Genomic DNA, 13,730 nt, shown 5'->3' on the forward strand with positions numbered 1-13,730 from the left:
CCACAACTGAGCCTGGCCTTTTCATTAGCTCAGTGGGCCTCTCTTGAAGTGATGTTACCAGCCCCAGTACATCACAGTAGAGAAAATCCCACCGGCCATCACAGAGTTGTAGAAGATGTGAAGGACATAACTCCCCACATTAAAGTAATGCAGTATGCTAAGGGAAAAAAAGCCTGCTCTGGCCTTTCCTCTATAGTTCTTCTGTGTTTCGACACCAGTCAAATAAGTATAAATGAAACTAACCAAACTAAATTAAAAGCCCTTACATTCTGCTGTCCATAAACAGTGCATTTTGCTCTAGCCTGGAGCCACGCTCATGGGGCTCATTTCCACCTCCACCACAGTGTATGACTGTTAAGCTCCCCAAAGCAACACTCTCTCTTTCAGATTTGTTGAAGCTCCACTTGTAGTCTGCTCAGAGGACTAAGAAGTCTATGCAGCGCACTGCAATCAGACCTTCACTTGAGGCCCAGAAGAGCTGCTTCCCCAGTTCTTATAAAATCACTGGGATATTGCTGTGCCCTACATTTTGTACTTTCACACCTAATTTGTTTTTTTTTTATTTTGAACTCTGGGGTGATTTCCTCCATAGTCCAGTTGCTTAATTAGAAAACAATCCTTGCCAATAACAGGTCTTATTTAATAGCTAGACTTGTTAGGATTTTAACTCTGCAATGTCATGTCATTCTTAAACTATACATTTTTTTCCTTTCTAAGGATATCATGTAAATGATCTGAAGCCTAAAACAGAGGAGTCCTTTTCAGTCCTTCCATTTTTTCTCTTCAATTTCCTTCCGAGTACTTCATTGAACTAAATAGAGCACAATGAACACACACACAGTATGTGTAAATGGAAACAAGCTAGATGGAGAACTGCTGCCTCCTTTGTCACTTTCATTTTAATGCTAATAAGGAGCCACTAAAAACAGTGAATGCAGTCGTTTACAATGACAGTAATCAATTAAGGCAGGGGTGGGCAATGATGGTCCTGGAGGGCCGCAGTGGCTGCAGGTTTGTGTTCCATCAGCTTCTTAATGAGAAGTATTGCTGATACAATTTTTGCTCAAGTGACATTTTGAGGCTTCATCTTAGTGGTCTCGCTTGTTAAGGCCCACCACCCTTAACTGCTTATTTCAGTCTTAAACAACTGCATTCACTGATTTTAATGGCTCCTTGTTAGCAATTAGTTGCAAATGACAAAGGAGCCAGCAGTTGTCCATCTAACTTGTTTCCATTTACGCCTCTGTGTGGATTCATCCTGCACTGTTTGGTTTAATAAAACACTTAAGAGAATCTCTGCACGAGAACCACCTTTTCCCACCCTCTCAAACATATGCAGTTTTTAATGTCTGGAAAACATTTGGGATTAAATCACTTAAGAGTTCTGTACATAGACAATGTCTTTGCATCCTACGAACAATTACACTCCAAATTTAACTTCCCAGCAACACATTTCTTTCACTACCTTCAAATTAGAAACTTTGTTAAACAGAACCTGCCCAATTTACCTCACCTCCCACCTACATCTACGCCGGAAAAAATATTGATCAGTCTTCAGGACTCAGACAGCATTTCTGTAATATCTAAAACCATTTTACAGTCCCTCTCTTTGAAAGATCCCAGAGTACAGTGGGAAAAGGATCTCTCACTCAACATCTCAGAAAAGGAGTGGAAAGTAGCAATGCACAGAATTCACTCCAGCTCCATATGCACAAAGCATAGAATTATTCAACTCAAAATTATATATCAAGCGCATCTCTCTTCTCTTCAGGCCAAGATCCAACCTGCGAACGTTGCAATCGAGCTCCAGCCTCATTGGGCCACATGTTTTGGGCCTGCGCCAAATTAACATCATTCTGGACCCAAATCTATAAATGCCTCACAGACAGCGTTGGTGTCACAATCCCTCCTAATCCATTAACAGCTGTGTTTGGTGGGCTCACAGATGGTCTTAAAGTGGAGAAGGACAAACAAACTGGAATGGCCTTTACTTCACTATTGGCACGTAGACTTATTTTGCTCAACTGGAAACATCCTAACTCTCCTATTCTAAGTCAGTGGGTAACTGATGTTATACAGGGGGTCCTCTGGTTACGACACAATTCCGTTCCAGTGATGTAACCTGAATTTTGGTGACGAAAGTCGAAACGCACCCTACCCTAAGTCACTTACCTATTGTGAATTTCCCATTGGGATTAATAAAGTATCTATCTATCTATCTATCCTAACACATTTGCAAAATCATAATCTAGAACATAAAAACACAACTAAGCCACAGAAAAAGGAAAAGGACCTAAATATACTGTACGGTACACTGTACTGTAGTAACAGAAAAATATGAGTGTAAAAAAAAAAAAATCCTTGCCTTTATTCCCTCTGATCTCTTCACAATGTCTAATTTCACTTATATCGTGATGGCTTTCCACTTCTTTGAAGCACTACTATCTGAAGACTCTGACTTTCATTTAGGAGCCATGATAAGGGCCAAAAAGTCACCAAACAAAGCAACACAAACAGAACACTTCTTCCTCACACAACCAAACTAGTTTGCCAACTCCCTCACTCATACGCCGCGTTATTGTGTATTCTTCCGCTGCGTGCAACTAAACTAGTTCGCCCACGTAGTCTGTAAGTACGACACTAACAGCTGTGGCAAGCGGCTGGCACCCAGCCAGGATGCCCGGAAGGACCAGAGGAGGGCTTACGCCTCCTCCAGACCATGAGGGGGCGACCGCCCTGGTGGTTTTGGGGACCACGGGAACAGAGCTTGGAAGCTCAACCCTATAGGGGCCCGAGGTCATCGCCAGGGGGCGCCCCGATGCCTGGAGAGCCCTGGTCCTCAGCACTCCCGCCACACCCGGAACTGCTTGGGGGAAGACGACCAGGGACACCTGGAGTGCTTCGAGTTGCGTAGCCAGTACTTCCGCCACACTGGAGAGTGCCGGCGGAAGCTAATCGGGAGGCACCTGCCGCACATCCGGGTGGGTATAAAAGGGGCCGCCTCCCTCCATTCGATGGCTGGAGTCGGGAGGACGAGAGACGAAGTCTTGGAGGAGACGAGTGGAGGCGGACCTGAGAAAGGCAGAGTGAAGTAAGGACTTGACTTTGGGGAAGTATTGGGGTTGTGTGTGTTTCATCTTTGTAAATAAACGTGTTGTGGTGCTTAAACAATGTCTACCGGTCTGTGTCCGGGCCATACTCCACATGGCGTAAGCTGAAACACTTGTGTGTCAATTTTTTTTAAGTTTTTATGGGAGTGAGCGTTGTAAACTCGAAACGTTGTATGTCAAGACGTTGTAACCCGAGGACCCCCCTGTATACTATTTGAAACTTGTACAAAACTTTTTTCAAAACCTGGCAGAATCTAATCAATAACATTTTAGAATAAGCATTTAAGTTGAGGAAGCGGATTCTCTCCCCTCTTTATCTCCGTTATTAATTTATCTATTCACTTAGTTTTACTAGCATAATGTTTTACACTGCTGGCCTAGATCTCTTTCTCAGGGGTGGGGGTTGATTTGTGTCAACTGTTTTTTTTTTGTAAAACTTTAGTTATTTGTACAGAATGCTATTTGAATGTAATAAAATCAATAAAATAAAAAAACAAGAGAAAATTGGGTTCCAATCATTTAAAGGATATCCTTGGAAAGGAAATAAAAATATGATATAAGAACCTAACACTGCAGACTAACAAGCCATCAAATTAAATAAGAGATTGACAATCATTGGTTTCTAATTAAGCAACTGGGTTGGAATGAAAACCTGCAGCCACTGCGGACCTCCAGGACTGACACTGCCTACCCCCCTGAATTAAGGGTTTAAAATTTTAGCAAAAAAAATGAAGCAGAAAAATGTCAATCATGAAGCAATAAAACCTGCAGCCATTGCTGGCCCTCCAGGACTGATGTAAAGGGTCTGAGTCATAAACAGCAAATCAATAAAATGAAGTTAATTAGCAGCACTGCGGTGGGTTGGCACCCTGCCCAGGATTGTTTCCTGCCTTGTGCCCTGTGTTGGCTGGGATTGGCTCCAGCAGACCCCCGTGACCCTGTGTTCGGATTCAGCGGGTTGGAAAATGGATGGATAATTAGCAGCAAAAACAGGTCACTAATTATGAAGATGGTTACACTGAAAACCTGTAGCCACTGTGGGCACCACTGATTTAGGCAGATGTGAACATGCCAATCACACTCTGGTGTGCTCCAAACCAGCCATCCTGAGACCCTCTGGAAACGGTGGTCTTGGTGCATTACCAAAACTTGATGCATTATCAAGTGAACTCTGGAGCCATTTGGGTGAGGTATGAATGTGTTCCGACACACTACAGGAAACACTGTGCATTATGGGAAACATTTCTATGAGTAATTAGGCAACTGCAGTACAAAACTAAATCCACACATACAGTACATTCAAACTCGCACGACTGCCAGTCAATCAGATTAATCCCAGCATCTGATTCAACCTCGGAGCATTCAAATCGGATAACAATTGATCACGTTTTAAAAAAAAAAAAAAAAGTGCAGATTCACGTGTGACCAGGCAGATCCAACTGGCACCATACACAGCTGGTGAGAATCGAATGCCCTTTGCAAGCATTGATCAATCACCCTGATTTTATTCCTCAAGGGTGATGTGCACAGTGGGACGTCCTGTCAATGTGGTGGCACCTCGGGTTGGTGCTACATGAACTTTTGATAATGTTTAGTAAAAGTGAATCAATCACTGCCATGTATTACAGGCCTAAAGACAGCAGACTTGTGATTTGAGACAACCTAAATAGTGGTGGCCTTCAGGCGACTGGAGAGTAAATAGGCAACATCATAAAGCGAAATTAAATTTGCCTGATACTGTCTAAATACAACTGAGGAACGTCACTTACCACAGAGTCAACAAGATGAAATGTGTGCTTTCTGTAGCATGCAAAGTAGCCCTGTTTTCATGCTCTCTTCTAGTTATCAGATAAATGACATTCTGCTCACTGAGCTCTGCTTGGTAAACAAACCACATAATCGTCTCAGACGTGCCGGCGCACAAGCGTTACTCTTGTCAAATCTTTATGGTAATTTTTCCAGAGGAAAAAAAAAAATGTTTGTGCCCAATGGGGGGGGGGGGGGGGGGGGAAGTCCACGATACACCTGTGGGTGTTTAACTTTTACTTCTGGTTAGCTTGAAGGTTTGCTGTGGGAAATGCAATTGAACTAAACTACGTAGAGATTAAATCATTGTTAGTGGTCATTTCCTGATCCCGCTCAAAGCAAACAAACTCTAAGATTGTGTTTCTTTGTTTTTGGGACATTGCTGGGTCACCTGATTCTATGCTGTTAAGCATAAAGGTGCCAGTATGGTTCTTCAGGGTGATGCCATAGGAGAACCATTTTTCATCCACATGAAGATTCCAGAAAGAACTTTTATTTCTTTAGATCCATAACAGTAAATAACCATGAACAGATGGTATCCGATTTGCAAAATACTGGCTCAGGATTTTAAACGGACTCTCATGGCATACCAGGTCTTCTTAATCTCTTGGTGTCCTACTAAGTAGCCACCATACATTAAAAAATGTTTCCTACATATTAGGAGGTTTTTCAAAGCACAAAACACCACCTTCACATACACAGAACATTTCCCAGAATGGCCTGGCTCTATGAGGAACCACACAAACCAGTAAAGAACCATCAAATGCCATTGAAGAGCCAGTATTTTTAAAAGCGTAATCGCGTTGATGGTTTCCCCTATTAGTCCCACTAACCCACGTGCCCCTACTTGACGTGCGGGTGCTGGACGCCCTGCAGGCGGAGATGTGTATACAGTAGACACACAAAGGCACAGGTGCATAAAAGGATTTCTACAAAGAATGGAGATCACTAAAAGCACAACAAATGTGAACATATTATCGAGATGACAGAAGGACAGATTACTCACAATGTTTACTATGTTCAGAATTATTAAATCATCTCCCTGAAATCTCCAAATTCCGTGCAAATCTGTTTTTTATGCATGTCTGTCCATATTTTCCGCATTGGAGAGTCCAAAAGTGCAAATATGAGCTTTACAGGCTCCTGACAGATGATTCATGCTGCAAACAATTAATAAAACACAGCAACATCTTCAAAAACAACCCAAATTCAGGGTCATGTGGGTCCAGGGCCGGATTAAGACGAAATTGGGCCTGATACTGCAGCACAAAAAAGGCCTATTTTTTTCTCGGCATTGGTGCATGTGCATTCGACACTCACCGTACATGTGCACTCAGACCGACCAAAGAGCCTTAATCGCTTGTGACGCAACCGGCCAGCCTTTATTGAACATGAATAATAATAACGACATAGTATCGTAACAACTCGAGATTAACATCAAACTATGTAACATCAACATTAAATAGCAATTGTCTGAAAAGTGCACTTAATTAATGTGAATTTCCCCTTGGGATTAATAAAGTATCTATCTATCTATCTATCTAATGCAGAAAAGGCTAAACCAGATCAACGTAACCTAGGCATATTGTCACCCTAACTACTGCGCTAGTGCTGCTTACTTATATTGCTGTTTTTCGAGCCTTAGCAAGTACAAATTCTTCGATCGTGTCAGTGAAGTCAAGGCTGCGCAGCACCTCATGCTCATTGCTCATAAGCGCCAGCATGCTTAGCCTTTCCTGCCCCATTGATGACCGCAGCTCTCCTTTTGACTATTCCCAACTTCAAGAAGCTCCGCTCGCCACAGGCATTGGACACCATCATGCACAGATAGATGCGCAACCCAATCTCGACGTTTGGAAATGTCTGAGAAAGATTCAATGATGACAAAAGCCTGTATACATGGTAAGCTCTGCTGATTCGTTCACAGTCACCGGTTTCTGAGTGTGCATAAATGCACAAAGAACAGTAGTAACTGTATAATAAGTAACACTGTGTCTAGGTGTCCGAAAGTCGGACTCCAAATTTCATTTTAAGAATTATTTTGAGGTTAATGTAGCAAAGGAAAACTGTTCAGCTTCCGGAAAATTCTCGTCTCTTTTCATCTGGGCCTATTTCAGGAATGGGCCTAATGCTGCAGCATCAATAGCACCCATACCTTAATCCGGCCATGCGTGGGTCAAGAGCATGTCCTGGCAGTAATGGGTGCAAGGCATGAAGCACACCTAGACAAGATGTCAGTCTACACACATTTGTTCAATTTACAGTCACCCAATTACTGTATTTACCTGCATCTCTATGCCTTTGTTGGAGTATGGGGTTATTGGGCACCCACACAGACACAGGGAAAACATACAGAATCTACATGGATAATGACCAAGTATAACTGAAACCCAGGACTCTGGATCCATGAGGCTGCTCCAAAGAATGAAGTACTCAGGGGGAAAAAAAAAATATTTGAAGGAAATAAAGAACTGGCATGCAAAACAAAAATCCAGTCAACCTTCAAACACAGCACCATAAAAGAGCAATTTGAGAATTACACCTTCACGCACATATCAGGTGAGACAACCCAGCAGGCTTTGCTGATCTGCAACAAAATGGACTTTGGAATCACAAGTTCAGGACTCTGTTTGAAAGCTCGCTCTCTATGTGCGTTTACCTCAATGGCGGTCTACACTTTTTAGTTTAGCTGATCTGTAAACTCCAGTACAGGCACAACTTTAATACATTTAATAATAATAATACATTTTATTTATATAGCGCCTTTCCCATGCTCAAGGCACTTACAGAATATAATAAAGAACGGCAGAATATACAGTATATAGCATTGTACAAACCAGATAAATAAATAAAGAAGATTAAGACAGTAAATTCTGAAAAAAACAGACAACATAATTGATGGTCTCGCACACACACACAGGTTACATGAGCATCTTGACAGAGAAGTAAACTGAGAGAAAGGTAATAAAGTCATGTAGAGCTAAAAGCCTTCCTGAACAGATGAGTTTTGAGTTGTTTTTTAAAAGAATTCATGGAGTCAGCTGACCTGATTAATTTTGGTAGGTCATTCCAGAGTCTGGGCGCTATACAGCTGAAGGCCCTGCTGTCACCCATGGAGTGTAGATTAGTGTGAGGTACAACAAGATTACCAGAATCAGAGGACCTTAGTGGGCGGGCAGGCACATAGTGATGGAGAAGGTCACTGATGTAGTTTGGCGTGAGGTTATTTAAAGCTTTGTAGGTTATTAGTAGGATTTTATATTCGATTCTGTAAGACACAGGGAGCCAGTGAAGACGGAGCAGGATGGTGTGATGTGCTCGCTGCTGCTGGTCCGAGTAAGGACTCTTACAGCTGAGTTTTGAATAAGCTGGAGCTGTGATATAAGATTAGAAGGGGCACCTGCCAGTAGGGAATTACAATAATCGATGCGGGATGTGATAAAAGCATGGACAAGTTTCTCAGCATTAGAGAAGGAGAGGAAGGAGCGAACACGGGATATGTTACGGAGGTGAAAGTAAGAAAGTTTCTTAATGTGATTTATGTGGGCGGAATAAGTGAGGGAGGAGTCAAAAATGACACCAAGATTTTTTTACAGTAGAGGCAGGTCTGATGAGATCACTGCCAAGATGGACTGGGAAGGAGCTCATTTTATTAAGTTGCATTTTAGTCCCAATTTGCAGGAGTTCAGTTTTATTGCAATTTAATTTTAAAGAGTTCTGCTCCATCCAGGTTTTAATTTTAATTTTAACTTTGGGATATGAACGGGAATACTCTGGCTGGAGGTTTCATCCAGATATGTATAGATTAATAAATCATCAATGTACATTACCCAACTCCACTTAGTGCAATCCTGCTAGCAAATGGCACAACCTTAGCAGGGCACACCCTCATTTGAGGGTTATAAAACACGTTCCGGGACCTAATGTAACACGAGTGATTCCTAATTTGCAGGTCAAAATTTAAACGGTGACAAAGCAATTGACTCCTTCGTCCCACAGACTCATCAGGGAACAAAAGGTTCCAAACAAGCACTGTTTATCAAATACTGATCAAACTCTGCAGCTTAGCATTACAATCTGAAAGAATATGCTGTGTAACCCCGGAAACAACCCAAAGAGTCTGCCCTTAAGCACACCATCCAGACAGAGCCAGACCAAACAAACAAGACACTTAGCTAGTGAGGGAGCAGCAGCAGCACTGTCACTCGTATCTGTGTGGCTTCACTGAAGAACAATTTAATGAAAAACAAAAAGGACTTTGAGCTCCTGAGCCTGCCAGCTTGACCCCAGCACGCACGGTCACAAGTTCTGCTAGCTTGACTTATTTCTCTGGGTATTACAATACTGGGGCAGCACGGTGGCGCAGTGGGCAGTTCTGCCACCTCGCAGTAAGGAGACCTGGGTTCGCTTTCCGGGTCCTCCCTGTGTCTGCGTGGGTTTCCTCCCACAATCCAAAGACATGCAGGTTAGGTGGATTCTAAATTGTCCCTAGTGTGTGCTTGGTGTGTGGGTGGGTGTGTGTGTGCGCACGCTGCGGTGGGCTGGCGCCCTGCCCGGGGTTTGTTTCCTGCCTTGCGCCCTGTGTTGACTGGGATTGGCTCCAGCAGACCCCCGTGACCCTGTAGTTAGGATACAGCGGATTGGATAATGGATGGATTACAATACTGAATGCACTTGGAGTCATCATCCTGTCAGGGGTACTGTCCGTGGGCATGGCTCGGGCTCTTTTAGGGTTAGGCTTCCTCCTACGCAGCAGCAGGCGGGTTTCTGTAATTTATGTCCTGACTGCTGGCGTCAGACACTTTAACTTTACGTCCCGAGATGTATGATCAGACAGGCACTTGTACGTTGTAGCTAGCATGGATGTCTTGAATGCCGAAACATGTTTCTTTGTACCTTCTGACATTTTTAAGCCCACAAAGTCTCTTCTTCGCGGTGACATTTGGGAATGTCAGCCTATCAAATTTCAGCACTAAGGACAGTAAACTTCAGCAGTGCGACTCCTGAGGACAATTATCTAGCCATTTATGACACCTGTACCCCATCTCCCCGACCACCTTCAATCAGCCTGGTTAATCAAATCGAGTTACCTGCGCTCTCCTTCTGTTTTAACCTCTGACCCTGCCAGCCTTCTACCTTCGAATGAGGCCTATTGACTCCCTCTGTGATCTAACACGTGGGGTGGGCACTGGAGACATGAAGCACTGCAGCTTAACTCCTGAACTAGTGGCCACCTAGTAAACAGAGCCTGGTTCCCCCTTCTGTCCTGGCACAAAGAGGGCATGACCGCTGACACTGACCTCCCATAATAAGCATCTCCCAGATGTGGACAATAGCCCCAAACCCCCCCCCCCCACCGGCCTTATCTACACTACCAGTCAGATGTTTGGACACAGCTGGAAACTTTCATATTTTTAGTAGAAATGAGATTAGATTGGACATACTTTATTGACGCCCAAGGTGAAATTTAACTGCATACAACAGCCAAACAAACAATATATAAAAAATGAAAAATACACAGTTAACTCAAAAGTACAATATAAGACAACAAAATAAAAACATATTTAATATTACGTTAAAACATAACTAGTAAATTGAAGTATGTACTATTATTTGAGGGCTTCTGCTTGGACAGAGAGAAGTAGGGACATCAGGAAGAAAAGCAGCAGAAAAGATCCCCAGTGGCACTTCTTATTACACCACAGAGGGATTAGATTCGATCAACTTTATTAATCCAAATAAATGCATACCCCAGCAAAAACATAAAAAATAAAGTTACAGACTCACGGGACATGTAATCTAATCAATCAATCAAGTATATTGCATACAGAATAAACTTAAAGAGTATCAGCATTCAGTTTGGGACGTCAGAAGGAAGCACTGAATTGCCCGATAGAAGCAGACAGATAAGCCCGTGGCTAAAAGTACTCTACGAAAGCACCCCCTGGAGGGGATCGGCAGACTTGTTCATGATGGCATCTAATTTTGCCACCATCCTCTTTACCACAAACAGCCTCGACAGTCAGTCCTGTGCCAGAGCTGGCCATACTGCGGAGTTCATTCAGGCGTTACGCATCACCTAAACTCAAGTTGCTTCCCCAGGAGTCCACCATGTAGAACAACACACTGGTAAATTCAAATGATAACCTCTTTTAATCGAGATTCTATTTAATTGATTTAAAAATATAGCTACGACAGTACTAGAGTTGCTAACGGCAACTACTACTTGAAATTACTGATTTTTTTAAATGTATTATTCACATATGACTGCAAAGCCCCATTTTTAACAGTGGTGACCTCCCTTAGCTGGTCCTAAATTAGTCACATGTACAAGCTTATAAATGCTAATTGGTTATTAGAGAAACCTTTGTAATTGTATTAGCACGGTTTACATGGATTGAAAGGTCCTGGGATTCCTAAAAAGTTCAAAAAGGAAAAGAGTTTTTCTCAAGAAACATGTCAGTCTGTTGTGTTTTGTTTTCTTTTTAATGAAGGTTACTCCATGTGACAGACTGCCAAGAAACTGAAGATTTCATACAAAGGGTGTCTGTCTATTACTGTCTTGAGACACGGCGGTAAATGGATCTCGTTCAGAACTAGAAGGAGAAGGGCAAGGCCCAGATGCACAACTGGATACACAAGAGGATAAAAACATCACAGTGTGTAGTTTGAGAAACAAACACCTTACAGGTCCTAAGTTGGCTACTTTCTAAAATACACACCATATACCAGTGTCATCTGCAACAGGGAGAAGACGGCTCCGGGATGATGACCATAACGCACTTTTCTGGTCATCTTCTATCCAATATCTCTGTTCCTTTGCCCATTTTACTTTTATTTGCCAGTTTCAGATATAGCTTTTACTTTGAAACTCTGCCTCTCGGGGCCAACATGCCAGAGTCGTCTTTTCCCTGTAACAGGTGACACTGAATATCTGGCCTGTATTTAAGGAAGGAGCCAACTGAGGACCTGTAAAAGTGCTTGTTTCTCAAATTACAGGCTTGAATGTCCTTCTCCTCTTATGCAGTTGCGTACCTGGGCCTTCCCCTTGTTCTTCTTCTGTCCTGGTGAGGTCCAGTTGGCCCTCTTCTCTCAAGATACCTTTTTATTAAGTCTTCAGTTGCTGGGCAAATTTTCCCATTAAATAATGGGCATTCTGTAAAAATAAATAAATAAGACAAATAAATAAGCAACAGACTGACAAGTTTCTTGAGAAAGCTGTTTTCATTTTGGCTGTTTTTTAAACCCAGAACTGAACTTTAGGAATGCCAGGACCTTCAAACCCAAGTGCTAACTTGCAGTGCTAAAAAGGTTTCTCTAATAAATAATTTGCATTAATTCATGACTAATTAAGAATAACATAAGGGAGTTTAGCATTAAGACACTGAAGGCATGGCTTCTGAAAATGGGGCTTTGCGGTCATAGGTGAAGAAAAAATTTAAAATCATATATGTTATGCAGTAACAGCCATTAGAAACTCTAGTAATGTCTTGGCTACATTTTTACATCATCTTAGTTGATTAAAAAGGTGGCAATTTCTATCAAAAACGTGAACATTTCTGGGTATGACCAATCCTTTGACTGGTAGTGCTCATTGCCTCACGCTATAAAGCTTGTCTGCCTGACAGGTGGCACCTATACTCGGGGACAGTCACCAAATGTGGAACTCTTACCACTAAGGACAGTAACCTTGGAATTGAGATGTCATAGCCCTGCATTCGAGTCTCCCCTACCCCGAGCCTGTTGTTACTTGAATAGTGACAGCCTGCCCTTCGATTCCTGTGCTTCGTACGGGACAGTAGCCTCATAATTATAAACCTTTTCACGTCCCTGTCACACGGATACGACAGCCAACCTGGACGGTGCGCTCATATGGACAATGGCCCCGCCAGCTTATCTCCTCTCGCTCGCCCCGTGGATGGCACAAGCGATAGTCGGTATGCCAGTCGGTGACCTGCGCTTCCGGACAGCAAACAGTCCTAATCATGAGCCGAGCCGAGTCGAGTTTACCGCTCGTACAGCCGCCCGCACGCCCCCTTCTTCTCCCAGTCCCGGTCCGAATCCCCGTCTCCTGGCAGCCGGCCGCTGACACTCAGTCCGCGCACTACGCGCCTCCGGACGGTAACCCCGCACAGACCTACCCAAACAGTCGGTAAGCCGGTCCACTTGACAACTGGACCCTCAGCAGGTAAAAGGAACCAACGCATAGTCCCCGACCACTCGCGTCCCCACCGCGACGCGTCATTCTGCTGCTCCGAACGGCGAGCTCAGACGGAAGGGAAACTGAGCCGCTGGTGGCCCGACAGCCCGGCCTCCCGTTGGCGCTTACCGTATGGGACTGGATGCTCTGACTCGCTTCGATCGTAGCGCTCAGCGGCACCGTGTCATCCAGCAGCACTTTTCCCAGCGACACAGTTTCCAGAAACGCCATTGCCGGCGCGCAGCTGAGTCGAGAAACGGCGCGCGGCGCGAACTTCCGAGTGTGTAGGTGCTCGCTGGCAGCGGGGAGGGCGCCGCCTGCTGGATCCGCGTGGCGTTGATGGGACATCCGCCGTGAGTCACGCGAGCGCCCAGCTCTGCCCAGCACAGCTTTGCTTTGCTTTCGCTCTCGACGGTCTGGTTAGTGGTTACAACTGTCACGGAAACCGAAGAGATGCACTTTTATCAAACGGCGTGACGTACGAGCAAATTAAAGTGTCTGCTTTCCTTTTTAATTTCTTGATGGCCGCCTCTTTTTATTATTTACGTGAAATTGCGCATTTTCTTCCTGATTTCCATATATTAACTTAAAGGTGTAGTTAGCATTCCATACAA

At 43.7% G+C, this 13,730-nt stretch overlaps 1 protein-coding gene across 6 annotated transcripts in view; it reads right to left on the reverse strand.

Annotated features, from left to right (window-relative positions):
- pxk (PX domain containing serine/threonine kinase) overlaps nt 1-13,519 on the reverse strand; it is an 85,945-nt gene extending 72,426 nt beyond the window's left edge. For 3 of the 6 annotated variants that reach the window (XM_051921012.1, XM_051921016.1, XM_051921017.1), the window contains exon 1: nt 13,246-13,518. In XM_051921012.1, the coding sequence (XP_051776972.1) occupies nt 13,246-13,464 (219 nt within the window). In that variant the 5' untranslated portion in view covers nt 13,465-13,518. Of the gene's footprint in view, nt 1-13,245 lie in introns of all 6 variants that reach the window. The other 3 variants (XM_051921013.1, XM_051921015.1, XM_028825059.2) reach the window with 2 other exon arrangements.
- Between the last annotated feature and the right edge of the window lie 211 nt (nt 13,520-13,730).

Source organism: Erpetoichthys calabaricus, chromosome 18 (genome assembly GCF_900747795.2).
Source record: "Erpetoichthys calabaricus chromosome 18, fErpCal1.3, whole genome shotgun sequence".
NCBI lineage: Eukaryota > Metazoa > Chordata > Cladistia > Polypteriformes > Polypteridae > Erpetoichthys > Erpetoichthys calabaricus.